Source organism: Aspergillus neoniger (genome assembly GCF_003184625.1).
Source record: "Aspergillus neoniger CBS 115656 unplaced genomic scaffold BO87scaffold_24, whole genome shotgun sequence".
NCBI classification, from domain to species: domain Eukaryota; kingdom Fungi; phylum Ascomycota; class Eurotiomycetes; order Eurotiales; family Aspergillaceae; genus Aspergillus; species Aspergillus neoniger.
This window is the reverse complement of record NW_020291152.1, coordinates 506,495-533,724: the sequence shown is the minus strand read 5'-3', so window position 1 is coordinate 533,724 and position 27,230 is coordinate 506,495. Positions and strand designations below refer to the sequence as shown.

General features: G+C 48.7%; 9 protein-coding genes across 9 annotated transcripts; 4 read left to right on the top strand and 5 right to left on the bottom strand.

Moving 5' to 3' along the window:
• Positions 1 to 122: 122 nt before the first annotated feature.
• On the bottom strand, positions 123 to 1,497 carry BO87DRAFT_378332 (spliceosome-associated CWC15 family protein). Its single transcript, XM_025623777.1, has 8 exons — positions 1,453 to 1,497; positions 1,377 to 1,399; positions 1,253 to 1,329; positions 922 to 1,206; positions 786 to 870; positions 568 to 738; positions 476 to 511; positions 123 to 429 (listed from the first exon to the last, which is right to left on the bottom strand). The coding sequence occupies exons 1-8, from the start codon at positions 1,460 to 1,462 to the stop codon at positions 412 to 414; spliced, it is 705 nt and encodes a 234-aa protein (XP_025477943.1). The 5' UTR covers positions 1,463 to 1,497; the 3' UTR covers positions 123 to 411.
• Positions 1,498 to 1,652: 155 nt separating this feature from the next.
• Positions 1,653 to 2,847, top strand: BO87DRAFT_363088 (exosome non-catalytic core subunit RRP45). The gene is made up of 3 exons (XM_025621662.1): positions 1,653 to 1,874; positions 1,934 to 2,053; positions 2,113 to 2,847. Exons 1-3 carry the CDS (start codon positions 1,711 to 1,713, stop codon positions 2,705 to 2,707), a joined length of 879 nt encoding a protein of 292 aa, XP_025477942.1. The 5' UTR covers positions 1,653 to 1,710; the 3' UTR covers positions 2,708 to 2,847.
• A 948-nt stretch (positions 2,848 to 3,795) lies between these two features.
• Positions 3,796 to 4,729, bottom strand: BO87DRAFT_417483 (uncharacterized protein; the record flags this gene model as incomplete). Its single annotated transcript, XM_025626817.1, has 3 exons — positions 4,219 to 4,729; positions 4,010 to 4,177; positions 3,796 to 3,960 (listed from the first exon to the last, which is right to left on the bottom strand). Exons 1-3 carry the CDS (start codon positions 4,360 to 4,362, stop codon positions 3,796 to 3,798), a joined length of 477 nt encoding a protein of 158 aa, XP_025477941.1. The 5' UTR covers positions 4,363 to 4,729.
• Positions 4,730 to 5,180: 451 nt separating this feature from the next.
• On the top strand, positions 5,181 to 5,704 carry BO87DRAFT_110039 (uncharacterized protein). The gene is made up of 2 exons (XM_025617869.1): positions 5,181 to 5,579; positions 5,644 to 5,704. Exons 1-2 carry the CDS (start codon positions 5,365 to 5,367, stop codon positions 5,666 to 5,668), a joined length of 240 nt encoding a protein of 79 aa, XP_025477940.1. The 5' UTR covers positions 5,181 to 5,364; the 3' UTR covers positions 5,669 to 5,704.
• An 18-nt stretch (positions 5,705 to 5,722) lies between these two features.
• Positions 5,723 to 7,682, bottom strand: BO87DRAFT_378330 (GMC family oxidoreductase). Its single transcript, XM_025623776.1, has 2 exons — positions 7,413 to 7,682; positions 5,723 to 7,362 (listed from the first exon to the last, which is right to left on the bottom strand). The coding sequence occupies exons 1-2, from the start codon at positions 7,659 to 7,661 to the stop codon at positions 5,740 to 5,742; spliced, it is 1,872 nt and encodes a 623-aa protein (XP_025477939.1). The 5' UTR covers positions 7,662 to 7,682; the 3' UTR covers positions 5,723 to 5,739.
• Positions 7,683 to 11,405: 3,723 nt separating this feature from the next.
• BO87DRAFT_338789 (cytochrome P450) lies at positions 11,406 to 13,552 on the top strand. The gene is made up of 5 exons (XM_025620604.1): positions 11,406 to 11,971; positions 12,036 to 12,215; positions 12,299 to 12,633; positions 12,704 to 13,241; positions 13,288 to 13,552. The coding sequence occupies exons 1-5, from the start codon at positions 11,509 to 11,511 to the stop codon at positions 13,473 to 13,475; spliced, it is 1,704 nt and encodes a 567-aa protein (XP_025477938.1). The 5' UTR covers positions 11,406 to 11,508; the 3' UTR covers positions 13,476 to 13,552.
• BO87DRAFT_110030 (F-box protein) lies at positions 13,454 to 14,801 on the bottom strand. Its single transcript, XM_025617868.1, has 2 exons — positions 14,681 to 14,801; positions 13,454 to 14,371 (listed from the first exon to the last, which is right to left on the bottom strand). Exon 2 carries the CDS (start codon positions 14,343 to 14,345, stop codon positions 13,623 to 13,625), a length of 723 nt encoding a protein of 240 aa, XP_025477937.1. The 5' UTR covers positions 14,346 to 14,371; positions 14,681 to 14,801; the 3' UTR covers positions 13,454 to 13,622.
• Positions 14,802 to 15,307: 506 nt separating this feature from the next.
• On the top strand, positions 15,308 to 20,077 carry BO87DRAFT_408267 (aminophospholipid-translocating P4-type ATPase DRS2). The gene is made up of 3 exons (XM_025626135.1): positions 15,308 to 18,401; positions 18,450 to 18,753; positions 18,815 to 20,077. Exons 1-3 carry the CDS (start codon positions 15,478 to 15,480, stop codon positions 19,661 to 19,663), a joined length of 4,077 nt encoding a protein of 1,358 aa, XP_025477936.1. The 5' UTR covers positions 15,308 to 15,477; the 3' UTR covers positions 19,664 to 20,077.
• A 211-nt stretch (positions 20,078 to 20,288) lies between these two features.
• On the bottom strand, positions 20,289 to 27,186 carry BO87DRAFT_398683 (high-affinity nickel transport protein; the record flags this gene model as incomplete). Its single annotated transcript, XM_025625384.1, has 6 exons — positions 20,289 to 22,273; positions 25,457 to 26,032; positions 26,087 to 26,232; positions 26,284 to 26,562; positions 26,612 to 26,697; positions 26,959 to 27,186. The coding sequence occupies 6 exons, from the start codon at positions 27,184 to 27,186 to the stop codon at positions 20,289 to 20,291; spliced, it is 3,300 nt and encodes a 1,099-aa protein (XP_025477935.1).
• Positions 27,187 to 27,230: the final 44 nt, after the last annotated feature.

The window sequence follows — 27,230 nt, the reverse complement described above, 5'->3', positions numbered from 1 at the left end:
AATAGGATACTGTGATGGATGCTGCGGTGCAAGTAGATTGGGAGCGGTGTGGGTACTGCCGGCAGTACGGTGTCTATCAGGTTGATATGATAGGAGACTACTTAGGTACTAAACTATATTGGGCTATATGGATAATTGGTTTGATTGAGATGTGGGTATACACTATGAGAAGTAATATGATAGCGCCATGTGTTAGATCACCCATTCACTCTTTCGCTTGTCGTCGCGCTTTCTTCCTGTGCTGTATTGGGAAGCATATGCTCGTGCTGCTTCTCTATTCTCATGTTGACATGGGAGTGTTTCTGCCACGATGCTGCATCTGGTATGAGTGGGACCGATTGACGACTCTAAGATAGGACTAGTCGTCGGATTGACTGCTGTAAGGAGTGCGTGCGTTTGTCGGGCACGAGCTTAGCGGACGTATTTCGACTACACGAGTTAGTAGATTCCTCGCTATTCCAGGCGTACAACTCACCATAAATCTCTTGTGGAAGTCCGATCGCAACAGATCCTGCATGCCAATTAGCACCATAACATCATACATAATACATACAAGGCAAGACTTACGTTAACAAACTCCTTGCCCCGCCTATCTTCTGTACCACGGGCCTGGTTCTTAAACACCACATCGTCGTCCCACCTGCGCTTCACATTGAAGTCTTGGGGGTTAAGCAGCGGGTTGCCGCGTGCGATATCGACTTCGCGTTGCTCCTCTTCTTGTGCAGCACGCTCGCGTTCCTGACAGCTATCAGTAACTCATCCTGAATTCAAATCTCTGCACAAACCTCTTTCTCTTTCTGCTCGAGCCTCTCTTTCTTGATCTTCTCCAGCTCGCGCATCAATTCGGCAGCCTCGTCCTCTTCATCGTCACTGCATCCTGTCAGCACTATCGCGCGAACCTAGGATATCCGCAAGTCTGACCTTTCGTCCTCGCTGCTATCCCCTTCCGACTCATCAGAATCTGCATCTATGTCTCGAGTTTCCTCTAGTATTCGTCGTCGTTTGGCTTCTGGATCTTCTTCCTCTGTCTTTGCATCACCACCGGGTGAACCACCTTCCAACTGGCGCTTGGGCGTAGCGGTCTCGACTTTGGGCTCGTCCACGGGAACTCCGTTCTTCTTGGCGAAATGAGCAGCCTCCGCCTGGAGCAGCTCGGCGCGCAAATCGCGTTGCTGGGTTTCGACTTCACTACCCTGACCGAATTGACTTTGACACGTCAGTGATGATCGCACACAACTTGCAAGCCACTTACCGTGTCTTAAGGTGTGTGTAAGCCGGGAGTAGACGTTGATGGTACGCAGGGCCGCGGAGGGCCTCCTTTCCTTGTGCCTGTTTCAATGAGCTTCATGCGCTGAGCAAATGATTGGGGTACATACGGGATCGAACGTGGGCCTGTGAGCTATACAGTAGTCAGTACATAGCTTCTCAAATCCAATGAGTATAAATACATACCCGTAGTCATGATGGCGGCTGTTAGACTGTGTGTTGGTGGTAGTTGACACTCCGATGAGGATGAGATCTGATAATGATCGCCGATATGCAACCTCAGGCCACAAGATGAGTCAGCCTCTCACCGCCTGCGAGCAATTTTTCTCATTGGCTATACGAGGAACAACATTGGCCCGCCGCCTCGATGACGATGCGGCATGCAGGAAATTTCCCAGAAAGTCCGCCGTGACCCCCGCCGGGGCCAAATCCGCCTCCGCAATCATGAACAAAGAAGCATTGCTCTCCGTCACTGAGCGCGACTTCATCCTCAATGCGCTGCGCGATGATGTGCGACTGGACGGTCGCGGTTTCGACCAGCTGCGTCCGCTGAACGTGTCGTTCGGGGAGGAGTATGGACATGTGAAGGTGCAGCTCGGCAAAACCAGGTGAGTAGACTCATTGCAGCTTGCTTCAACGACGCTAATTGATTATTCTTCCGCTGCAGCCTTATTGTCCGTATCTCAGCTGAAGTCACGAAACCTCACGATGATCGTCCGTTCGACGGTCTTTTCACGATCGCCATGGAGCTAACTGCCATGGGCTCTCCCGCTTGGGACAATGGCCGGTATGAATTCCTCATCAGCCGCGAGCAAGCAATGTTCCAGCTAACCATTTCTGTTTTAGACAAGGAGACTTTGAAACATATGTCACCAATGTCCTCGACCGTGTCGTTCGCCATTCCAACGCCCTGGACACCGAGTCCCTCTGTATCCTCAAGGGTGTCAGCTGCTGGAGCATCCGCGCGGACGTCCACGTTACCGACTACGATGGCAATCTGATTGATGCGGCTTGTATTGGTATCATGGCTGGATTGCAGCATTTCCGCCGTCAAGACGCTGTAGTCAAGGATGGCCAGGTGATCGTCTACGGGCTCGATGAGCGTGTTCCTGTCGCATTGAACATCACGCATAAGCCCCTGTCTGTTACCTTCCACACATTCGATGAAGGAAAGCGGGTCATTATTGATGCAACTCGGAAGGAGGAGCAAGCAGCGGAAGCCGACGTCGTAATTGGCATCAACAATGCGGGTGATGTGTGCTTCGTCTCCAAGTTCTCTGGATCTCCAGTGGATGCGATGGTCTTTGTGGATAAGACTTCTGTTGCTTTGGAAAAGGTCAAGGAGATCAATGCAGCCATCGATAAGGCGTTACAAGCTGATCTCTCGAAACGAGCGAAGATCGGTATGGCCGAGGAGTCGCGGGCGGAAAATGATCGGTAATTGGGCTTGAGCTTCAGGGAAGCGAATACTATTAATGAGTTAAGACACTGCATTAGAATCAAAATTATGCCATACAATTCGGCAAACGTCTGACAAAATCACACTGGTGAATGAGCATGAGTCTCCTTGTAGATTTGTTCCACTACAAAAATTCTGTACTTCTCACATAATAGATCACATAATTATCCCACTATTTACATTAATCATCTGATCCAATTATAAACTTACTCATACACAACTCTGATAAGCTACTCGCTGACATCTGCAGGCTATGCAAGGGGTCATACTGTTGCTGATATCCGTGATATATTCGACCCTTCAACCTCCCCGTATATATTTCTTACCAATTCTTCTTCCGTGCGAAGCAAGTATGCTCCAGTTCCTCATGCGGCCACTTTGTTCTTCGCAAAAGTCGGAAGAGGAATCCGGTTGCTTTTGCAGTGCCTGAAGCCTGGCTTCAAATGTTGAGACATTTGTCGCTCCGTCTGCTCCAAGTAGCCAGTGATATATCGTTTCGACCTACTTGGCAGAACCGCTATTCCAACACCATATCTCTCCTTCACCTCCACACCATCTTCTTTACTGACTGAATGTGCCTTGATCTTCTCCCATTCTACCTCCTTCTTGCTCGGGCAGCTGCTCTTTGCAATGATACTGAGGACGATGTCTTTTGCAGCTGTAACCTGAGGCAACTTGCCTCATAGTTAGATGGCATTGCCCACATGGAAGTGAGCTTCCACTCTGTCAGTATTGACTGGAAAGAAGGGCGGTACGTCGGCTAATCTCTTCATAGGGGCCTTGCAACGACTGGAGGCCCCGGAGGCTCTCTGATTGAGCCCGTCAATCTTGCCCGTATAGAAGTGTGGCATGAATAGGGTTTGCCAAACTATCACTCTCATTTTCGACTTTTTGTTAAGACTTCTGGCCTTTGTCTTCTTTTTTCCCCTTCATAGTATTGCAAGATTGACGGGTTCAATCAGAAAGCCCCAGTGTCGCATGGCCCCTATGAGCTCTTTGAAGAGATTGGCCGACGTACTAGAGCTTTCTAGGCTCCAGTTCACCTCTTCTCTTCGACATGGCGGAAGACTTTAGAGAAGTTCGGCTAGTTTGACTAGGACTGTAAGGTCCAGTTCACCAGAGGTCGCGGTCAGGATCAACCAGAGAAAGAGAGAAGATCTTGACTCTCTAATGACAGTACTCAAACTGTATGATGCTTGAGACCCCCGAAGCTGCTTCCTTCTTCCTTTCTTGTACTATCCCGGCGTAAAATCCATATATTGGTTTAGAAAACCGTCATCGTACCGTGGAAACAGCTTTTGGTGTCTGGATTTTGAGGTTTGGCTTGGGAGATACAATGTTTGAGTGTTCTTCCGCGATAACCTCCACGTTCTCTTGCCGGTTATGGTATATGTGGGAGCCGAGCAGTGTGCTGGGAGTGCCTCTATTGGATGATGAAGCAGTTAGAATGTGCTTGAGGTTTGTCCAGTATATTAAATTTGGAAGGTTCTTACTTTCCCCCAGAAGCACAGATTTTCTGTACTTGGCTTTTCCATATCAATACCACCATCCCATAACGATCCTACAGTGATGTAGGCAGGGACCATATTCAACACAGTGGTTGATATATGCTTTGTGGATTCAATGTATGCTAGCATTCGTTGGGGTCGGGGTCTATTTTGGGCTCCAGATGACTCGAAGTCTATGCCTTTGAGAAGTTTATGAGGAGCAGTTAGACATTGTTTCGGGACTTATCGTGTAGAGTGCTTTTGAAAGCTTCTTAGTTTTTGTAGCCCGGTAGCGTCCATTCCTGGGCTCCCGATGACTCGAAGTCGATGCGTGTTGGAAGTTGTTGAGAATGGCGTGAAGATGTTGGTCAACATGCCGGTAGGAAGTTCATGGGTTTGGTGGAAGGAAAGAGCAAACGTCGACGCGCTGACCGCTAGACAAAAACGATATACCGCATCTATCTGATCAGCCGATGGAGAGATATGTCCCAACAGAAGATATAGTAGATAGGAATGGCAATAGTGTTTCGACTGAGCACTAACAGAGCTTTTGTAGTTGTAAACTGTTCTTGGGCTGTCTGTGTATAACAGAAAAAGGATAGTTGCATAAGTTGCATACATTAGTGTAGATACCAACGGACGGAAAAATGCCTTGCCTTCTCGTATTCACTTGGTGGATTACACTACTACACAAATGGCCGTATGAGGCAGGTGCAGCCAGTGAATGGCCATATTCTCCTTTTACTTTTATTGCAATTCTGTGGGTTCTTTGGCTCCTCATAGAATGGGAGAATTATCCTATCGTATAAATATTCTTCTTATTTGGCCAAATGCATCTTTGGTAAGCTATGCAAGGGGTCAAGCTGTTGCCTAATGATATAGGCAGCTGCAGGCACCCTTCTCCTACATGAAATCACATTCTTGGCAGTAACATGCTTATATCTACAATATAAGATTGACTCGCACCCCATCTCACATTCCTGACTCTCGTTCTTCAATGTATCATCATTTTAATCCTACTTTAGGGGATTGAAAACTTACAAAGACATCTTCAAGGGACCCTTGTTGAAGTGGATATACACAATCTAAAAATTTGGCTGATTGCAATTTTCAGGTGATCATCAAGCTAGCTAACCAGTTTCTTGATCGAGGATGAGCAATACACAAGGTCAGTCGTGGACAGAGACATTCTTCACTGACTGGCCTCTACCAGATTGGATCAATGCAGGCCATGAAGATAAGCAAGATGTCAGACTTTTTAATCCGCAGAAGAAATGGATGCTGGGAAGATCCGCAGATACCGGACGATACTCTGAGTTTGGCAGAATACAAGGCATAAATATAACGAGGCCTATTGCCGCAGATAGGTATGGATGGCAAAATCTATAAATATTGCGCACTTCATAGCATAATCATTGACAATTATTGCAGCCGTGTAGTATTTTTATCTCACTAGTTGATTTCAAACCCCCTTCTCGAATTCTCTTCCAAAAGAGAATAGATATCTATTATGGTACAAAAGCTCGCTTACACCCCGTTTGATTGAGAGTAAGTGCTTTCGATCAGGTCAACAGCCTTCTCCGCAATCGCATATACCGTGCCGAGCACAGCATGACTGACCTGGGCCGGCATAATACTTGCATCGACCACGCGCAGACCCCGAGTACCCTTGACACGTAATTTCTCATCTACTACTGACCCCAAAGCACATGTCCCAAGTGCATGATGATAGCTCATCAGCCGATCCCGGACATATTCTCGCGCCTGCTCTACATCCTGCAAATTGACCTCAGGTGGCGGCTGCACCCGGGCCAAGACCTGCCCATTCATGCGGGGAGATTGGAAGATGTTATCCGCGACCGTGACAGCCGTCGCAAGGACGTCCACATCGGCGGGATTCTTCAGGAATCCAAGGTCCACTCTTGGTGCGGCCGCTGGGTCCCGAGACTGCGCGTGGGAGCTTCCCTGGGAGACAGGATACATGGAGCTGACCATAAGCGAGTAGCATGCGTTCCGGCCTGGGGGAGGGCCGGGGCTAAGTTTGCTGCAATCGGCATACACTCGATCGATAGCAAATGCTGATGGGAATCCCACCAGTTGGATATCCGCTGACCGGGGGCCCAATAAATGCGCGGCAATGCGTTGGCGCTGTCGGTGCTGGATTGTCACTAGTTCGGCATTGTCGGTGGCATCATTACTATGATGCTGCAGCACGTTGAGGATGGTTTCGTTGAGCCGCTCAGCTGAGACCTGGCGTCCGTAAGGAATGAACCCCATCAGGCTGACCGGGCCGGAAAGTGCCCCGGACTGCTCTTCCTGCAGCAGTCGCAGATGCTGCTTTAGCAAGCTTTCGTCACGAAGGATGGAATCTATGGACAGAACTCCGTCTGCTAATTCGTACACCACCGCGGACACGGGATGTTCTTGGAGATTTGTCCCGACACCTGGAAGAGGAACCCGGCATGGAACGCCCAGAGAGGCGAGATGTCCAGGGTCTCCGATACCTGACAGCTCCAGCAGCTTGGGACTTTCGAAAGTACCGGCTGATAGAATAACCTCGCGTGCGACGCTGACCTGATAGTTTTTCCCCTCATGAACAAATTCAATCCCACGAGCACACTGCTCGTCATCAAGAAGTATCCTGGTGACTGCCGCATTGGTCAGGACGTGGAGATTTGGTCTACTCAGCACTGGCCATAGATACCCATTGGCCGCGTAACTGCGATGTGGAAGGCCAGCGCTTCGATCAATAGTAAAGAGGCAGCGATGGAAGCCCAAGTGCTCTCCATTCCATGGCTCCTGTGGCCGAGACAGTCCCAACGTTTCGTCCATTGCGGCTAGCAGCGGTGTCTCAATAGGGGCCTGCCAGGGGCCTAGCGAAGTGTGAATCGGGCCTTGCGTGCCATGAGCCTCGTCCTGCACGGGACAGAGTTCCGATGCAGTGCCGGTCAATCCAGCCGCCTCGAGCTGTTCGCTCTTTCGATAATACGGAGCTAGTCCTGCCCATGACCATTCGCTATTTCCCGCTATGGTGCCCCAGTCATCGAGATCGGCCGCGGAAGGTCTCCCATATGCCATGAAGTTAATGGCGCTCGATCCTCCGAGCACTTTACCTCGGGGTATGTGATGGGATCGGTCTTGGTTGTGTGCCTAGGGACCCTTTAGATTGCTCTGAAGCGTAAGAAGTTGGAATGACCTACCTGCGGCGTGCTTTGGTAAATCCAGTCATACTTGGGATTATGTAGCATGGCCGAAACCTTTCCCGGATTGGTGATATTTGGATCATCAAACCCTGCATCTCCTGCCTCAATGACGCCTACTCTCACATCGGGGTTTGCAGACAACCGTGATGCGACAACCAAACCAGCAGTCCCACCACCGATGATGAGGTAGTCGAAGGTTTGTGCGAGGAAATCCTCGAGCGACGAGGTGAGGCCTACCGAGGACATTCTGCTGGTATTTTCTTGAATCTACTAGCTCTTGGCAAGGAAGCAATTCCTGGGGGCAAGTTGGCGGAATTACAAGTAGTTAGCTGTCAGACTATAATCTCACGTAAGACGACCACGTTTAGCTTGTCTTTCGATGGTATGATGCTGTGGATTCTAATGTAACGATCTAACGTAACTCCCGGCCGCGCCGGCCACCCCTAGTACACCGCCCTAGAATCATTGTATTACTCATTGCTAATTCACTGCCTTTGATAGAAAGAGTGGTTGCATGTAGAAACGTGTTGGGCGGTATACTGGGTGGCCGGTGCGGGCGGGTGGCCGGCGCGGCCGGAAGTTACGTTATTTGGAACTAACAGATAGTCATCAACTTGCATTCACTGTATTCCCCATACACGCTGGCAATCATTGTACCCCGGCATAATCCCAGAACCCAATTACACTCATGCATGCCCCTTAGGTAAAGAGTCACTGTATCCAGAGAAGCAAAACATACAAACCATCAATAAGAAACAAGCGTTGATTGGATATTCAACATACGCTAGTAATGTCATACCGTTGATTACCGCGAAACGCTAACCTCTTCCAGCTAGCTTTGCGCGGTCTCCATATCATCTGTCAAGCACACAGAGTATCTATGCAACCACCTAGCTACCAGTGTATATAAGAAGGATTGAAGACGTCCACCTCTCATCTGCTCCTGTGTTTCTTCATTTCCACCATCATGCTCTTGCAGGTTTTAGAGCTCCATCATGTGGACATCTTTTGTGATTCTATTTTTGGTCAATGCCCCGCGTAATTGCTGCTCCGTACTGGAGCAAATGGGTTCTAACTCTATAGAACGAAGAGGAAGAAGACGAAAACAAAGCAGAATGTAGTTCAATTTGTTGTTGCTTGATCGATGCTAATAGATGCTTTAAATACATGTAGAAGAAAAGAAAAGAGACGCCAATCCGATACCCAATGCGGCAGGCACGCTGCAATTGCCCCATGGGGCGGGGGTGCAGCTCTCGATTCGGTACGTTCAATTTCTGCAAGTACTCACTCCTACTATATTAACAGTATATTGGGGCACTCGGTTCACTGGTTGCTGGATTAGCTGTCGAAAGAATGGGGATCCGTCAGTCTGAAATGAGCACAAGGGCAATTGCCTTCTACAATCCTGATCCCGCTATCCTATTTCTCCACCTTCTCTACTGGTCTTACATTTGCTATCTACCACTCATTTTTTCGAGTAGTTCTCGTTTCTCTATAGAGACATGTACGGCTTCACTCTAGACGAGCAGGGTCTCACATTCCTCGCAATGCTGTGTGGTCTCTGAGTCACTGTGGGTAGGAGAGTGAAATTTGGCTGATTTGCCTTTATAAAAGGCTAGAAAGGTTTTATATACAGACATACTAAGTACTTAGGCTACATAGTTTTGATAATTAAAGAAAATTTGTGTATGAATTTGCTCACCTGCCTATTTATGTCTACCTTCTTTGATCCACACAACGCCGGGTGGACTCAAGAACTGAGGAAGGTCCGTGCAGACAAGCCTAAATACCCAAGCTTTTCTTCATATGAATCTGAAACAATCAACCCATAATTTATGATTTAGTCCAGCGCCAAGACACGCTGCTGAAATTAAATCCAGATAGCGTCGGCAAGTTGAGGGACTAAGAAAAATTGGGGATAACGGCTTGGAGTAGGCCTGTGGTCTAGAACTTTGGAGTAGAGGCTTTGAAGATGGGGTGATATCTCCTATCTAACGGTTCTCAAGGCGCCTGCAGGGAGCCACTCTTTGTGCACGCGTTAATCCTAGTACAGATATAACAATTTTCTTTCCGACCATCAAGCCTCTCTATATTCGTGGTTTTACAGCATCTACATTCAATGGAATGACTTATTCAATATGATACATCATTTCGAGCAATCTTCGGACGACCGTAGCAGAATTAATTGACTATCTGGGCATTACTTGATCCAACTGTATAAACATCTGGCAAAGTGAAGATACGTAGAGCTCAATACGCTATGCACTTCTACCCTCCACTGCGTGAACACTGGTTATCTCAATATAAATTCTACTTCCTCCCTCTCTTTCCGGTTCTACCGAGTATAGTTTATATCTATTAACATTGCTGTACTGGAGAATTGTAGCCAGCTACTGCATACTACAGGCATCTCTAATCATGCGGCAAAGGAAGCCCATGGGATGCTAATGCATACAGTACTAGCAATGTGTTAATTCAGACATCCAAGAATGAACCTACAATAAAATGCAGAATTGATACCGTGTTGTCCACCTTTACAGTGGTCTCTTTTGATCTGGAAGCATACTGAGGGACGCCCAGCGTATGTTTCTACAATGTGGAAGAAACTATCGGAACTTCGACACTCCTCGTGGAAACGGGCGAACCCTGAGAGGCATTGTCGCCTTTATTGATTCTAACATATGAACTCCAAGAGAGAGTCCAATAAGATTTGTGGCCAGAGGCCGAGCGATATGGGGATGAACAGTACTGTGCATGGTATCCTTACAGACAATTATAAGCACACGTTTGTGTGTATGTGCTATCAGGGTACGCGTGGGAAAGAAATATTCAACGTTGATATCTACGAAAAAATCTTGCTGATTTTTTTAAGTGATTGACACAATGTTACTTCCAGGAGGGAGGTAAAAGTGCTCGAGATACTATAGTATCCCTTCTGGCCCACATTATGAAGAATCTGTGTCGGGGGGTTGTGGAGAACTTACAGTTCAAGAACTGTCATCGGAGCAACTTGAGGGGATCAAGAGACAACTGGCGGTAACTGTCATATTACACAGAGATAAAAGAACGCTTACATCGCGGACTTCTCATTCCTGGTTCAAAGAAGCTGCAATAAGACCTGCAGCCTTACCATACGCGAAACGAAACAATGCAGCGATGATTGATCAGACTTTACATAAATATATCCTATATGGATGGGTTTCGAAGAAGCAATCTTTTTGAATCATGCAATGTTATATCTTGACTACCATGGCTGACAATCGGCCAAATCAGATTAAGGCGTCTGCATGCGCAGTAAGGGCTATGGAAGAAAAAGTCTCAGCGCTAATGATCAGAAAGAAATCTTCCTGGAGAGGGGAAGAAATGCTTGAACCACCCTCGTTTCTCTTATAGCCCGTTGCATGCGCATCGGTCTCCCCGAAGAATATGATATTGTGATGACGGGATAGAAGACATTTGGACATTGGTATAAAGCTCAACCTTATATATCAGCAATATAATTGGGTGCCAAAAAGTGGAGGAGTGTATTAGCATCTATTCATACTATTTTGGCGCATATAGGGTTCATGATCTGGTCATGTGGCTTTGTACAATGATGTTAATTATAATGGAAGTTTGCATCTACAAAGTATGCTATAACTAATTTGTAGTGTCAGGTCCAGTCGTTAGATGTTTAGTTTCTATTATTTTCTGAATCAAAGAGATACAGAATACCAAGTACTAATATGCTAGGAATAGACAAATGCTTATCGTGGCTATCAACGACTATATTGTATTGCGTCATGCAATCAGCTAGCGTGGCTACGTACGATCATATTATTGCTGGACTTGAGTTACTAGCTCTATCACTGCAATACAGAATGGACGAAGCATTAGCATGGATTTATGCTAGTTAACACAGCGTTGGGGGCCTAACCATTAGTTTTGTCGATCAGATGACAGAGCATCGGCTGCAAACAGACATGCCAGCATGTCCGCACCCACGGCTCACTCTACGTTTATTTATTACCCTCTACACTTATTAACAGATGCCCCACCCTGTTTCAATGTCATCTGAAACATCTCCATGCACTTTAACATTTAGAAATAGGTTATGAGCACAATGCAACTCTCTCCATCTATTGTCTCGTTGGCAGACATGCGGGCTGTGTTGGAATCGGATCTGCTCAGTCTCGCTGCTTCTGCCGCGGGGTTTGGGCTGCTCTCGCACGTCAGTCTCTTTCGCACCAGTTTCCCGGTCGAAGACTATCTCTTCGTACTATTTCCAATCTATGCGGTCGTCGTGCTATCGACAGCATATGCGTACATAGCCTTGACGCAATTCTCGGTCGCTCAGGCTCTTCTTAGAGTGGTACTCATCGCATCCGCGTTCAACACGGGTCTTATCTCCAGTATTGGCATCTATCGATTATTCTTCCATCGCCTGCATCACTTTCCAGGTCCAGTGGGTGCCAAGTTATCCCGCTTCTATAATGCCTACTTGGCAGGCAAAGATCTCCAATACAATGTGGAGATCGCAAGACTTCATCACGAATATGGCGACTTTGTTCGAACCGGTAATCCTATGCTAATTACTTATCCATCTTCTCGTCCAGGTTGTAATGTATTCCGCGTTTATAGGTCCACGTGAGGTCTGCATTGTGCGAAAGTCCGCCATACCTTTGCTCTTTGGGCCACAGTCCAAATGCAGCAAGTCACCATGGTATGCCCATATCTCAACAAACCCCAAGTACTGCTCTGTGCACCACACTCGTGATCATGATGACCACAGAATGCGGAGAAAGGCGTGGGACCGGGGCTGTAACGTAAAATGCATGTTAGCTTGATAAAGCTCTCTCTGTCATCTCCATTAACCCAATGACTGATCCCATCATCTCGTTCAGCTCTCGGAATATATGAGCCCCGGGTCAAAAGCAAGGCTGATCTACTTGCCGCCCATGTAGCAAAGAACCTGGGCCAACCTATCGATGTGACGGCTTGGACAATGTTTCTTAGCTTTGATATAATGGGAGACGTCGGGTTTGGTAAAGATTTCCATAACCTGACCACCGGTGTGGAACATCCAGCGATCAGAGGAGTTCATGACCATATGGCCGCCGGTGCTACTCTATTGCAGGTCCCGTGGTTCCTCTACATACTCTGCCGTATCCCTGGTGCCGTTTCTAGCTACAGAAGATTTTTCAAGTGGTGTGCTGATGAAATTGAAAGGAAGCAGAAGGTATGCAATTCTCATCGTGAAAACCCAATGGCGAGATCTAATGATTGTGTTGTATAATGCTATCCTACAGACTTGGGATGCAAACTCCTATCCGGAAGATGTCGTTTCATGGCTTCTCAAAGCATACGTGGAGAAAAGTGCATCTGCTGCTCCTTCTCGCCTGGCACTGAATGAGGACTCACGGGCAGTCATTATTGCGGGAAGTGAGACCACAGCCACCACCTTGGCAACTGTCCTTTATTATCTGGCTAAGCATCAATCTGTGCTGGCCAAGCTCCAGCGAAAACTGGACGAGGCTATGCCAGACGGAGCAGATGACTGGAGTTATGATAAGGTCAAGGATATCTCGTTCATTGACGACATTATCAATGAAACTCTTCGCCTGCGTCCTGCCGTAATGACAGGGGGGTATCGTGTCACGCCAGCCGAAGGAATTCAGGTGGATGAAGTTCACATTCCAGGAGACACCATCGTTTTCGTGCCTGTTCAGCTAATTCAGACTGACGAAAGGTACTACGAGGAGGCTAAGGAATTCATTCCAGAGCGATGGAGTGAGAAGAGACACGAGATGAAGACTGACGGTGCCCCCTTCATTCCTTTCCTGACAGGTGAGCGATGGTTTCCCTTGTGGTTTACCCAGATTGACATTTGAAGCAGGCCCTTATATCTGTCCCGGGAAGAACCTGGCCATGATTAGTCTGCGGACCAGCATATCGACCATAGCCCAGCAGTACAACTTTTCGTTTGCGCCTGGCGAGACGGGAGAGGCTTTTGAAACGGGAGCACTGGATACTTTTACTACGTGTCTGCCTCCTTTACAGCTTGCATTCCAACGTCGTTAGATGTAATTATCAAATTGTCGTGGCATCCGTGTCTTATTGGGTTATTTAGCAAATTAGCATGCCTTATATAGCAATACGCACAATCTTCCCACATCCAAGCAGCTATAGGCTATACTCATTACAGATAAACTCATGGCGGCGGATGCTCTAGGCAATATAAGCTCCAAGCTCGTTTCCTAGCCATAGCTCTAGGTCACTATTTAAAGGCCCGCGACAATAAGGCTCTCCAGTTACTCCCTGTATTTCATGACAATATATCACAAATGCGCAGGTTGGCAGATGACAGGAAGTTACGCGTGCACGCACATACCCCAATCTTTTTTCGTACTGATCAATGAGGTCGCACTCATAAAACGAGCGAAGATCTCGCCCAGGAATTAGGGATAGCCTCGAGATCTCCGAGTATAGATACCCCAGCCTCGTAAATTTGTCTTCCTCCTTGAACCAAAACGCTGAGCCTCGTGGAGCCCTGTAAGTCTTCTCAACAACTGCCATTAACGAAACTGGCGGCTGCCGGAGTAGCATTTGTCTCCAGCTTGCTTCTTCTCGGAGGAACACATTCTGTCTCTGTGGATCAAGTTGAGGTAAATTGAGATTAACAGACGAAGTGGACACTCTCTTTCGCCAGAATTCGTGCCATATATAGGACAGCAGTGGGTTATCCTCGACCAATTCCCTTGCCCTTAGCTCGGTCGGGAACGGATCGGTCGCTGGTTTGAAGAACAATAAGGTCTGGAGAGAGCTGGAGTCTTTGATGAGGGTGTGCCATGCACGACAGACTCTTTGAGCAGATACAAGCAAAGTGCGCATATCCAGCTGTAGAAGAATCATCTCCAAAAGTTCAGGGATGCAGATTTTCTGGGCGGCCATACTTGCGTTTTCCGTTTGAGAAGTAACTGAAGTAGATTCTTTGGTATTAGCCATATCCTGTGGAATGTAGATACGAATGGAAAGATTTAGTAGAAGCAAAAGCTGGTAGGTAGTCATTCCCTCCTAGTTGCGTGTCTAACTCATATCCATGGGCTCATGATAAGGTACATATGATGACATTGTAACCAGATAGAGAACTACCATGGAATGCTAAGCATGAGGCTGAATAGCACTATATGATTGTTCATCCGTAACAAGTATGGAGGAACCATGGTGATGATCACGTTTGAGACCAAAAAGAACATCTAGTCTAATAATAGGCATGCGCTGCTTACCGGGATCGTGGCGCAGCTTTGGATGCTCAGGTTGTGGGTACTTGCGAGTTGCTAAACTGACTTGCAGATGAGCCAAGCCACGAGAACATGTGACATGAATGTCAGATTCTCTGCATTTGTGCATAGTAGCAAGGATATCTCCTTATTAGAAATCCATGCAATCAAGCACTTGATTTTGTAGATGGAGACCATTAGACGCCTCAGGTGTCATAACGATGTAACGGTATTACGATAATACCCCATGCCACCATTCCCAATTCGGAATTACTAACCCGAACTGGCAGCCCCGTGACAAGCAGGCCATTTCTCTTGAATGGAACTGAACAACAACCAACTGCCGAGAGGAAGCTCTCTTTTCCAATGGTGGACATGGACGGCTCTTTTGGTTGATCTCGCTATATTAATCTGAAACTGTTTCAGAGGGTGGGCATCAGCTAGCTCTCATTCCATTCTGGCGCGGGCAAACCCACCCTGTCTTAACGGGGTATGGATCGGACAAGACAAAGAATCGTGTCGGCCCAGCCACTGGCGGTGATCCAACGCTAACTCTGATTAGCCTCGACGCCTTTGCGCGGCATCTGGCTTAACCTCCAGGCAGTCAGAATTTCTCCTCACCACCCCCCCATCCCCAACTTTCGCACCTTCCTCGTCGCTTACTATCGACTCTCGAGTATTTCGCTTGATACCTCCTCGTGCTCCGACCGCGTTGCAAGTCCACTGTCTTCGGTGATCCTCTCTCCCGTCTCGTCCCGGCCAATCAATGCTCCAGGGGCATCTGTTTGTCCGCCCCCAGCGTCATGGCCAGCGGTAGGCCCCCCGGCCCTCATCCAGCCGCTGGCCACAATGATGAACTGCTGCTGGATGAGTCGGCTCCCATGTACAATTCGGGACAACGCCCACCGGTCAACGATGACCACTTGTTGCGACAGTACGACATTGACGACTCCGAAACTCCTCACCCGCGTCCCTCAGTTTCCTACGACCACTTCGTCGGCGGACAGGTGCCGCCGCAGTCCGGTGCTCATGCAATGCCCGCGCATCCCCCGACCCAAGCGGGGGTATACATGACCGATCCTTACTCCGGTGCCGACATGTCCCGCACCTACTCGCAAACCTCCGGGTTAAGCAACTACCACCGCTACTCCCTCGACGAGTTCGACGATGACCGGTCGATGCACGGATACTACGATCTGGACTACCAAGATGATAACCATTTACAACCCGATAGCCGCGTTCGGCAGGCAAAGGAAAGGAACAGCATACTGGGTCTGGGAGGCGGGTTGATGGGCCGAGCGAAGCACATGCTGGGCATGGGTGCTGAGTACTCGGAGATGGATCTGCCCCTGACGGAATCTGGAGCCAGAGCTGCGCGGGTGGACAGTGCAGATCCGGACGAAGGCGGCGCGGCCAGGGCTCCCAAAGCAAAGAAGAAGTCGGATTTCAAGTTTGGATTTGGCCGCAGAAAGGTCGACCCGTCTACGCTGGGTCCTCGCATGATCGTTCTGAACAATCCGCCTGCCAATGCTACGCACAAATACGTCGACAACCACGTTTCAACGGCCAAGTACAATGTCATTACCTTTATCCCGAAGTTCCTCTACGAACAATTCTCGAAATACGCCAACCTTTTCTTCCTCTTCACCGCCGTTCTCCAGCAGATTCCGAACGTGTCTCCGACGAACAGATATACTACGATTGCCCCGCTGTGTATTGTGTTAGCGGTATCGGCCATCAAGGAATTAGTTGAGGACTACAAGCGCAGGATGTCTGACAAAGGATTGAACAATTCGAAAACGCAGGTTCTGAAGGGGTCACAGTTCCATGAGACCAAGTGGATCGATGTGGCTGTGGGAGATATTGTCCGGGTCGAGTCCGAACAACCATTCCCGGCTGATTTGGTTCTACTGGCGTCATCCGAACCGGAGGGCCTGTGTTATATCGAGACCGCTAATCTGGACGGGGAAACGAACTTGAAGATTAAGCAGGCAATTCCGGAAACCGCGCATTTGGTCAGCCCCGCGGATCTCAGTCGCTTAAGTGGACGGGTTCGGTCTGAGCAGCCAAACAGCAGTCTGTACACTTACGAAGCAACTTTGACAATGCACGCCGGTGGAGGTGAAAAGGAATTGCCATTGGCGCCGGACCAGCTTCTCCTTCGAGGCGCCACCCTCAGGAACACTCCGTGGGTCCATGGCATTGTCGTTTTCACGGGTCACGAATCGAAGCTGATGCGGAACGCGACAGCAACTCCGATCAAGCGAACTGCAGTGGAACGCATGGTGAATGTTCAAATTCTCATGTTGGTTGGCATTCTGGTTTCACTCAGTGTCATCAGTTCCGTTGGTGATTTAATTGTTCGCCAAACTGAGGCAAGTAAACTCACGTATCTGGATTATGGCTCTACCAATCCGGTCAAACAATTCGTTCTTGATATCTTTACCTATTGGGTTCTCTATTCAAACCTTGTCCCTATCTCGCTTTTCGTGACGATTGAAATCGTCAAGTATGCTCAAGCCTTCTTGATCAACTCCGATCTTGATATCTATTACGATAAGACAGATACACCGGCAACGTGCAGGACATCCTCTTTGGTTGAAGAATTGGGCCAGATAGAGTACATCTTCTCCGATAAAACTGGTACACTTACTTGCAACATGATGGAGTTCAAGCAATGCACGATCGCGGGCATCCAGTACGGTGACGACATTCCCGAGGACCGGCAAGCCACCGTCGAGGACGGAATGGAGGTCGGAGTCCATAGTTTCAAGAAGTTGAGGGAGAACCTGCGCTCTCACCCTTCGAAAGATGCTATACATCATTTCCTCACTCTGCTCGCTACTTGTCACACGGTCATTCCGGAGAGATCTGAGAAAGAGCCAGGGAAGATCAAATATCAAGCCGCATCTCCTGATGAAGGTGCACTTGTCGAAGGTGCTGCAACCCTAGGCTATGCCTTCTCCAATCGTAAGCCCCGGTCAGTGATTTTCACCCTTGACAACCAGGATTACGAATATGAACTATTGGCGGTCTGCGAATTCAACTCTACGAGAAAGCGCATGTCGACAATCTTTCGCTGCCCTGATGGAAAAATCCGCATCTATACTAAGGGTGCGGATACTGTCATCCTTGAACGCCTGCACCCCGACAACCCAATGGTTGAAGCGACTTTGCAGCATCTGGAGGACTATGCATCGGATGGTCTTCGGACTCTTTGCTTGGCTATGCGTGAAGTTCCCGAAGACGAATTCCAGCAGTGGTACCAGATTTACGACAAGGCTGCGACAACGGTTGGCGGAAACCGTGCCGACGAACTCGATAAGGCTGCGGAGCTGATCGAGAAGGACTTTTACCTTCTGGGCGCTACCGCCATCGAAGATCGTCTGCAAGATGGAGTTCCAGACACTATTCACACCCTCCAGACGGCAGGTATCAAAATCTGGGTCTTGACTGGTGACCGACAAGAAACCGCCATCAACATTGGAATGTCGTGCAAGCTCATTTCTGAGGACATGACGTTGTTGATTATCAATGAGGAGAGTGCAGAAGCAACTCGAGATAATTTGACCAAGAAGCTCCAGGCTGTTCAAAGCCAGGGGACCTCTGGTGAAATCGAAGCGCTAGCTCTGATCATTGATGGTCGATCATTGACGTTTGCCCTTGAAAAGGATATGGAGAAGCTGTTCCTGGACCTGGCTGTCATGTGTAAAGCTGTGGTCTGCTGGTAAGTTAACCTCGCTTCCGTAGGCGGGACTGAGCTAATGTTTGATAGCCGTGTTTCTCCCCTTCAAAAGGCACTCGTCGTTAAGCTTGTCAAACGCCACCTGAAGTCTCTGCTTCTTGCCATTGGAGATGGCGCGAACGACGTGTCCATGATTCAAGCCGCACACGTTGGTGTTGGTATCAGTGGTGTCGAAGGTCTACAAGCTGCTCGGTCTGCGGATGTTGCTATTGCACAGTTCCGGTATCTTCGCAAGCTTCTGCTGGTCCATGGTGCCTGGAACTACCACCGCATAAGTCGTGTCATTCTGTACTCGTTCTATAAGAACATTGCTCTCTACATGACGCAATTCTGGGTAAGTTTGCTTCTATGAGCGACACTGTCCGCCAATCTATACTGTTACTGACAATCCCTAGTATTCCTTCCAAAACGCTTTCTCGGGTGAGGTTATCTACGAATCTTGGACTCTATCTTTCTACAACGTGTTCTTCACCGTGCTCCCTCCATTCGCAATGGGTATCTGTGACCAATACATCTCCGCTCGACTGTTGGACCGCTATCCTCAACTGTACCAACTCGGACAGAAGGGCATGTTCTTCAGGAGACACAGTTTCTGGTCATGGGTTCTAAACGGCTTCTACCATTCCCTCCTGCTGTACGTCGTCTCAGAACTATTCTTCCTCTGGGACGGACCCACAGGAGACGGTAAAACTTCCGGCCACTGGGTGTGGGCTGAAGCAACCTACACCGCAGCACTAGCAACAGTGCTAGGCAAAGCCGCCTTGATCACCAACATCTGGACCAAATACACGTTCATCGCCATCCCAGGCTCGATGCTACTCTGGCTCATCTTCCTCCCAGCCTACGGTTACGCAGCCCCAGCCATCGGCTTCTCCCAAGAATACTACGGCACGATCCCCCGTCTCTTCAAAGACCCCGTCTTCTACCTAATGGCCGTCATCCTCCCCTGCATCTGCCTACTCCGCGACTACGCCTGGAAATACGCCAAGCGCATGTACTACCCGCAACACTACCACCATGTGCAAGAAATCCAGAAATACAACGTCCAGGACTACCGCCCCCGCATGGAACAATTCCAGAAGGCGATCCGCAAAGTCCGTCAAGTCCAACGTATGCGGAAACAGCGCGGCTACGCATTCAGTCAGGCCGACGAAGGTGGACAGATGAGAGTGGTGAATGCTTACGATACTACCCGGGGCAGAGGACGCTACGGTGAAATGACTAGCTCCAGGGCTCTGGTGTAATGAATGACTTGATTGACTTTACCTGATTGATTGATTGATCGATGGAAGCTTCTTTTTCTTTTTATATGTGTGTCTGTGTGTGTCTTTTGTATTCTCCTTTTTCTTTTCTCTTCTTTTCTTTATCTTTCGCTTCTCTGTAATTCTTCGAAGTGTTCCCGTCTCGTCTCATTGCATGAGTCTCCATCCTTGTATTAGTTGCATTTTCTGGCGATGAAATGAAGTCTCCTGTTTCCTCTTGGAATGGATAAATGTGGCTTGGTCCGTTTTGTGTCCTTCCCCTCTTCTCTCCCTCTATATTCCCTACCTACCTATCTACCTAACCAACTACATCAATGAGACAACCTGAATCAATACTGGCGGTTATATACGTGGCTTTTTCTATCCTTCCTACTTCCTAGCGTTCTATCAGTATGCAGATATGTTCTACTACTACGTAATGAAAGAACCCATGATTCAAAACAATGGTGTTTTCAACCGTACATCCAAAACACACAGTCCACAACAATCATTCCAGATATGACTACCAATGAATTTAATCCAGGTTCCAGAAAAGGCGATAGCCAAAATATACAGTACAGAACAAACCGCCACCACCAACAAAGCCGAGACAAGAAAGGAAAGAAAGTCATCGTGTACACCTCTCCTCGGGCACCCTCCAACCCACCCCCAACCCCTCCATAACCAAGCTCTCCCTCTCCTCCCACGTCTCCCCATCAGCCTCAAGATCAATAACCTGTCCGCCCGAAGTCCTCTCCCTAACCCCACTGGAATCAAATTTCCACCCATGCGCCTTCTTCACATACCGTCGTAGATCCCTTTCGAAGGTCTTATCGCCTGACCAGCCGAGCACGGCACACCCGACTGTTCGCCAGGGGGAGATGATAATGTCTACTCTGCGGTGGGGGTTTGGATTTCGTTTACTCTTTGCGTAGTGCTCTTCTTCTTGAGGAGTTTCTGTTTCCGGTTGGTTCATAGTGTCGTCGAAGCGGGGGTCCTGCCATACGACGAGGGCTTTATCTAATGTGTCGAAGTTCTTGCCCGTGCCGTCGGCATTACTTGCTCGGTAGGGGAGGGTTTGTTGGTCGCGGTTAGAGGTCATTAAGTGGAGGGCTAGGGTGTGGGTGATCCAGCCGGAGGATTCGAGGCTGGCGACTACGTCGACGACCAGGTTTTTGGTTAGGGATTCGTCCGGGTGGGTGAGGATGAGGTCGACGTCGCCGCAGAGGGGTTTTCCGCGACGGTAGCCGCCTACGATTATACATTGGATGCCTTTTTCTTCGTTGTCGAAGGAGGTTGGACGGACGAGGTTGGCGTGTTGGGTTACTGTTGTGGCGATTTGTTCGACTTCGGGGCGAGGGATGCCGGTTAGGAACTCGTCGTAGTATTTTAGGCCGATTTGTTGGACGCGGGTCAGGTTGTTCCAGCCGTGTTCGATGATGTCGTCTAGGTCTGTCCAGTGGCGGTAGTAGTAGAATTCGCGCGCGGTTTTGGCGCCGACGCCCCAGATGTTGTAGAAGGTGTTGAGGATCTGGAGGGTTGGGTCGGTGTCTAGGAGGGTGGCGGCTGAGAGGGTGCCCGTTGGGCTTTGTTGGTATTCGTAGAAGAGGTTGGCGATTTTGGTGTCGCAGCCTGGGAGGGTGAGGACCTCAGAGGGGCGGCGGAATCCGTGCGGGTAGGCTGCTATCGCTGCGATGGAGGTGCTGTAGGCGCGGACGCCGATTTCGTCGAGTGTTAATTCGCGGATTTGTCGGATTTTGATAAGCTGGTTGATGAAGCCTTCGTTTGGAGGGTGGAGGGGGGTGGAGCGCAGGCAGGCGTAGAGAACGTGCTCCTTCACCCAGTCTGGGGCTGGGGGGAGGGATTCGGTTTCTTCGTTCTCCGAGGTGGTGGTTCGGTATAGTTTGGGCGGGTTGTGAGTAGAATCGTGAGTACGCGCATGGTGGTATACGGTCGGTGGCTTTGGTGGCGGTCGTAATGCAGCATCCTGCCTGGCTCGTTGGAGGATATCGCTCCCTAGGGAGGCTGGCTTTGAGGGCTCTCCGGGCGGTGGAGCCCGTCGGGCGATGTATATCGTATATGGATCGGTAGAAAGGAGCTCTTGCGCCTTGAGACATTGGTCTAGCCAGTCTAGTTTGACGACGCTGATGGTGTCTGCTTGTGCAACGGAGGATGACACGGAAGACGCGTCAGACGGATTTGAAACGATTGACTCCGCGGCGGGGGAGTCAGTCTGCGTCCGATGGAGATGCCGCGAGGGGTCATGCCGACTTTTCATCCCATCTTCTTCGTCTTCTGTCTCGGTGCTGAGGTCGATAATGTCGGCCTGGTCTGCAGCCATTTTCGACTCGGCTGCATTGACACGACGCCGCTTCTTTGGGGGCTCGGATTTACTGATAGGTTCGGTCCATATTCCACGAGATCGCAGTTCTAAAGCTGCTCGCTTTCCTTGTCCGATTCTCCCGAGTACCAGTCTGGCTTCGGATATGTCGTAGGTCAGAAGTGCTTCTCGCTTAACCAGCTCCTCTTCTATGCTGTGAAGCGATTCCAGACTGAGATGGGTGGGGAGCACAAAGATAGGCGGGCAGTTTAGAAAACTGGGACCGGATTCCCCTGCATCATCAACTTGTGCAGGAGAGCTTGCTGTAGTTTCGGACATGGCCAAGCTATATATTCATTGTGGTTGGGTTCGACGAGATTCATATATAAATGAAGTGTAAGAAGCCACAATGCAAGGCTTCTGTATAGGTCACTTCCAGATTATATCGTATATATAGATCTCTAGATATGAAATGGTGATCTTATGAGAAATCATCAGGGCGTTTAACTTGCGACAGCGCTAGATGCGTCTGGTGGCCGAAGACAGCTGGATAGTTAGTTGCTGGATAGTGGCATAGAACGACGGCTTTCGAGCCAAGTAGGCACTCCGATCGGTCGTCGTAGAAATCAAATACGAGAGTACCAGGATCTTATCAATTAGGATAGATCATCATGTTTGCCGTGGTTGGTGCGCGTTGTCTAAAGCAAAAGGAAGAATGGAAAGCGAATCTTGCGTCGTGATGGCTGACGTCAGTCTCCTTCGTATTTCCATTGGTGCCTGAGGCATTATACTGGACCCTATCTCAAGGTTACCCGATTGGGAAGTCACTATGCACACTCAACTCAAAAATCTGATCACAGTCAAATGGAAGAACCTCAATTCTCTTTTCTGTGCCTTTTCAGATGCATTCTTAGACACTTACGCATTACCAGTCTTGAGCATAAGCTCTTGCACGGGTTTATGCCAAGAGAAGCAGCACAATTGTCTCACACGGTTTCTAAGGGGCCACAGATAGCCTGGGTCATTTCGTTCGCGTCGTTTGTATGTCTACATGCCGAATAAGTTTCTAATCTACTCACCTGCATATTCTAGGCATATATGATCTCATGACCTCGGAGCTTTTCTCCATGTTCGGATCATGAATACTAGGGTAATCTGCGATATGCTATCAACAGACGAGGATGGCGGGACTCAGTTGTGTTTTGAAATTGAACTAGGCACAGACCCCCGAAGTGCTTGCTACAGGGGTTCGTTTATATTGTCGGATACCTGGGCTTCAGTTGATAAATGACTTGGCTTGGTTCCTTTGATTGATTGCTGTACAAACGTTCACTGTGGTATGTGAAGTGAAGAGTACAAAGCATTGGCATGTAACTTTGATGCGAGAATATCTGACAATCTCAATAGATTAACTCTACAAGAACCTCTATACTCCCAGTGAGTAGACTATCCGTGTAACCATACCATGTCGTGCCTAGCCATCTTTAAAACTGGACTCCCAGCTGCTCAGCCTCAATTACTTCTTGTCAGGGGTCGTGACACATAACCCTTCGGTTGGTAGTGCAACAATCTGTCGTGAGAACCCAGCCCATCGCTTGACTTTCACACCCCTAGATCCATTTTAAAGTTTGTCCTTGATGCCCTATGACTAGACAAACAATGATCTGTGTGTATTCGGGCTTCTTACGCCTTGGGACGGGTTGAGCAACTGGTTATACACCCATTCCAATATGGCCTATGAAGGAGCGGATCGTCATCAAAACAATAGAAACGAAATCATACTTTAGTAGAGTGCTCAGGCCCTTCATCATGGACGATATATACCGGAGTCGCAAGCGAGAGTCAGCAGTGGGTATCATCCAAGTTCTTGTCTGCTTTGTAGGCCGGGTACCATTGACGATAAACTAACCCAGCCCCTCTTGCTGAGCACATCTGGCACTTAATAGCACCATAGCTACATTATATGTTGCCTACCATCACTGAAAAATCATTCATCATGTTCAAATCCCTCGCATTGATCGCTCTGGCAGCAATCAGCCCCAGCGCATTATGTGCCCCTATCACCAGCAGAGACATTCCATTCGGGCAGGTCATTACCACATGCACCACTCCCAACACCATTGCATTGACCTTCGATGATGGCCCATCATCATACACCCCCCAACTGCTCGACCTTCTCAGCGAATACAAAGTCCGGGCTACCTTTTTCGTCCTCGGCGAAGCCAGTCAGGCCAACCCCCAGATAATCCAGCGCATAAGACAGGAGGGACATCAAGTTGGCTCCCATACGTATGCACCCCAAGCACATTAACCCCCTCCCCCCCACACAAACTAAAAACTACATCATACAGCTACGACCACACCAGCCTCCCCACACTAAGCTACGATCAAATCGTCCAAGAAATGACCAGTCTTGAGTCCGTGCTCCAAAGCTCCATGGGCGAAATTCCAACCTACATGCGTCCCCCTTACTTCGATGTCAACGACTTGACCCTCCAGGTTATGAAGGATCTCGGCTACCATGTTATCACAGCCAGTATTGACACCAAGGACTATAACCACAACAGCCCTGAACTGATCAGTCAGAGTTATGACAAATTCGTCACTGAACTCGACAATGGTGGTAATCTTTGCTTGGCCCATGATACTAAGGAACAGACGGTGGTTACCTTGGCGAAGATGATGCTCGATGAAACGAAGTCGAGGGGTTTGACTGGTATTTTCCCATTTCCCAATTCCTCTTCTAAGAGAGGAAACATGGATGAATAGGGCCGCTAATATTTGGTAGTGACCACTGTTGGTGATTGCCTCGGTGACCCAGAGGCGTCGTGGTACCGTTCCAGCCGATAGAGGTTTAGGTTTCATGGCGTGACTGGTTATGTCCCTGAGTCGAATGCGAATGCGCATGCGAGTACTTCCGGTTATGGCTGGCGGGGATGGGTTTTTGTAGCTGTGGTGGTGTATGTTTCTGGGTTGTGGCTATTGGAGCTGTTCTCCATGCTCAGAGCTTGAATATTGGTCCTTGGATGCCGCTAGACCAAGGAGGATAGATAACGTGTCAATGGTATGAATTGCAAGAGGCTAAGCTTGGCTTTTAATGGTTGTGTATTGAGTTTGCGAGTTATACATGAAGGATCACAGGTTTATGATTTTAGATCTTGAGATATAGCTAGTTTAGAAATTAATCAGTGAAGAGGATTGGTATGATTATTCAGTAGTAGTCATCCCTAAACTAGGACATGATTTGGCTAGGTAGTTCAATTTTCAAAATCTGTATTAATTACTATCAAAAACGCATAACTTTTAACTCTATCATACTAGTATAGAGCATAATAGATCCACCGGTATATAATCGTAAAATGCATGTCAATCGCATACTCATATCTCATTACCCCCTCAACCCTCCCCAAGCACCAACACCACACCCCAAAATTCTTTCCCTCAACACCCCCCTCATCACCGCGCAGGCCCCCCACCAACTGGCTCCACCGTAACAGCCGCATCCCCCTTCCCCGTAGCTCCATAATTAACAGCAGCAGCCCCATCCCTCCCCTCATCCAGAATCGGCGTATCAGGAGCATTAGTAGCAGACGGTTCTTCATCCCGATATCCCTCGACATCAGTAACAAAGGTCTTTCCATGTCTCCGGGCAATCCATCTCCTCCAGGGCTTGTAAACAACCACACTGAGGCCGCCGATGATGATAAAGAGTCCACAGATACCGCCGCCAATGGCGTCATAGTAGTCTCCTGCTACTTGGACTCCATCCCAGAATTTGCCGGTGGGGTTAGCGACGTTCAGGACCAGAGTGAGTAGTTGGATCACGCCGATGACGATGGCGACCATCACTGTTAGGCAGGTTAGGACGATGGAGTAGTACAGGAATGCTACTGGGTCGCGGTGGTTCTTGGATGGTTCGACTTCGGTGTCTTCGCCCATGAGGGGCGCGTCGGAAGAGGTGTCGCTCTTTGGGGGGAGGAAGTTGGCGGAGGGTTGGACGTAGAGGGAGAGCATTAGGGCTCCGTCGGTGGTGTCGAGGAGACACATTCCCGCTGGTATGTTGTTAGTAAAATTGATGGGTTAGAAAGAGGGTGTTGGAAACTTACCTGTGAATAGGACCGGGAAGATCAGGATAACCCAAAAGTTAGTGCCCTTGGCAGCTTCGACAGACGAGATGCCAAGAAGGGCGATTTCAGATGATGTGTCAAAGCCAAGGCCGAACAAGATTCCAAGCGGATACATTTTCCAAGGTCTGAGCGAGGTTAGTACTCTCACTTGGCAATAGGTGAAGTGGAGTCTTTACCTGTCAATGAGCTTGAACATGCGCTTGAGCACGGAGAATAGCACACCACCGCCCTCAATCTTCCACACTTCATCTTCTTGGCCTTCGGGTAGATCCAAGACCTTTTGCATTTGCTTGTATAATTTGAACAAGATGTAGGCATTCATGAGACCCAGTAGGATCAGGAAAGCGGCACTGACTGAAGTGCCGATGATACCGCCAATGGTGCTGAAACTGTCAAATCTTGATGAGATAGCTGCAGCGGTAGCTGCGACTACGATGGAGGTGATGATAACAATGCTGATGTTTGTTAGCTTGAAGAAGCGTGTCTTGAAAGGGAGGAACTCACGTGGAATGGCCGAGAGAGAAGAAGGTGCCTACGGTGACGGGCTTTTGGCCCGTTGCCAGTAATCTTCTAGTCATCAAATCGATGGCCTACACAGTATTTGTTAGGTCTTATTTCTAAAGTGGATATGGGGTAATCACCGAAATATGATCCGCATCAAATGCATGTCTCAATCCGAGAGTATAAGATAGTACGGCATTAGACACCAGGGACCTGGAGTGACCTAGTAAGATGATGCTAGCTCTGTGAGTATAGCTTTCGGGTGACATACGGGTAATAGCGCTAGAATTATGTTAGCTCGTGGCCTACAAATATTTCCAGTCGAGAGGGCAAGAAAGGGATATACATACCAACACAATGGCGGCGGCAATCCACACCACAACGTTGATGAACGCAATGAACAGAATAATAGCGATGGCAGGCAAAGGAACCTTCTTCAGTCCCGGCAACCGACGATGCGATCGCTCAGCCTGCCTGACGAACTTTTTGATATTCCATTTGGTACGTGCAACATCAGTTTGGCCATTTCCCTCCGAGACATGGCTTGGGTTGAGACTAGGAGGGGTCGAGTCCCGCATGGTAGAAAGATAACAGCCACAGGGACTCCCGCGACAAGTGCTTT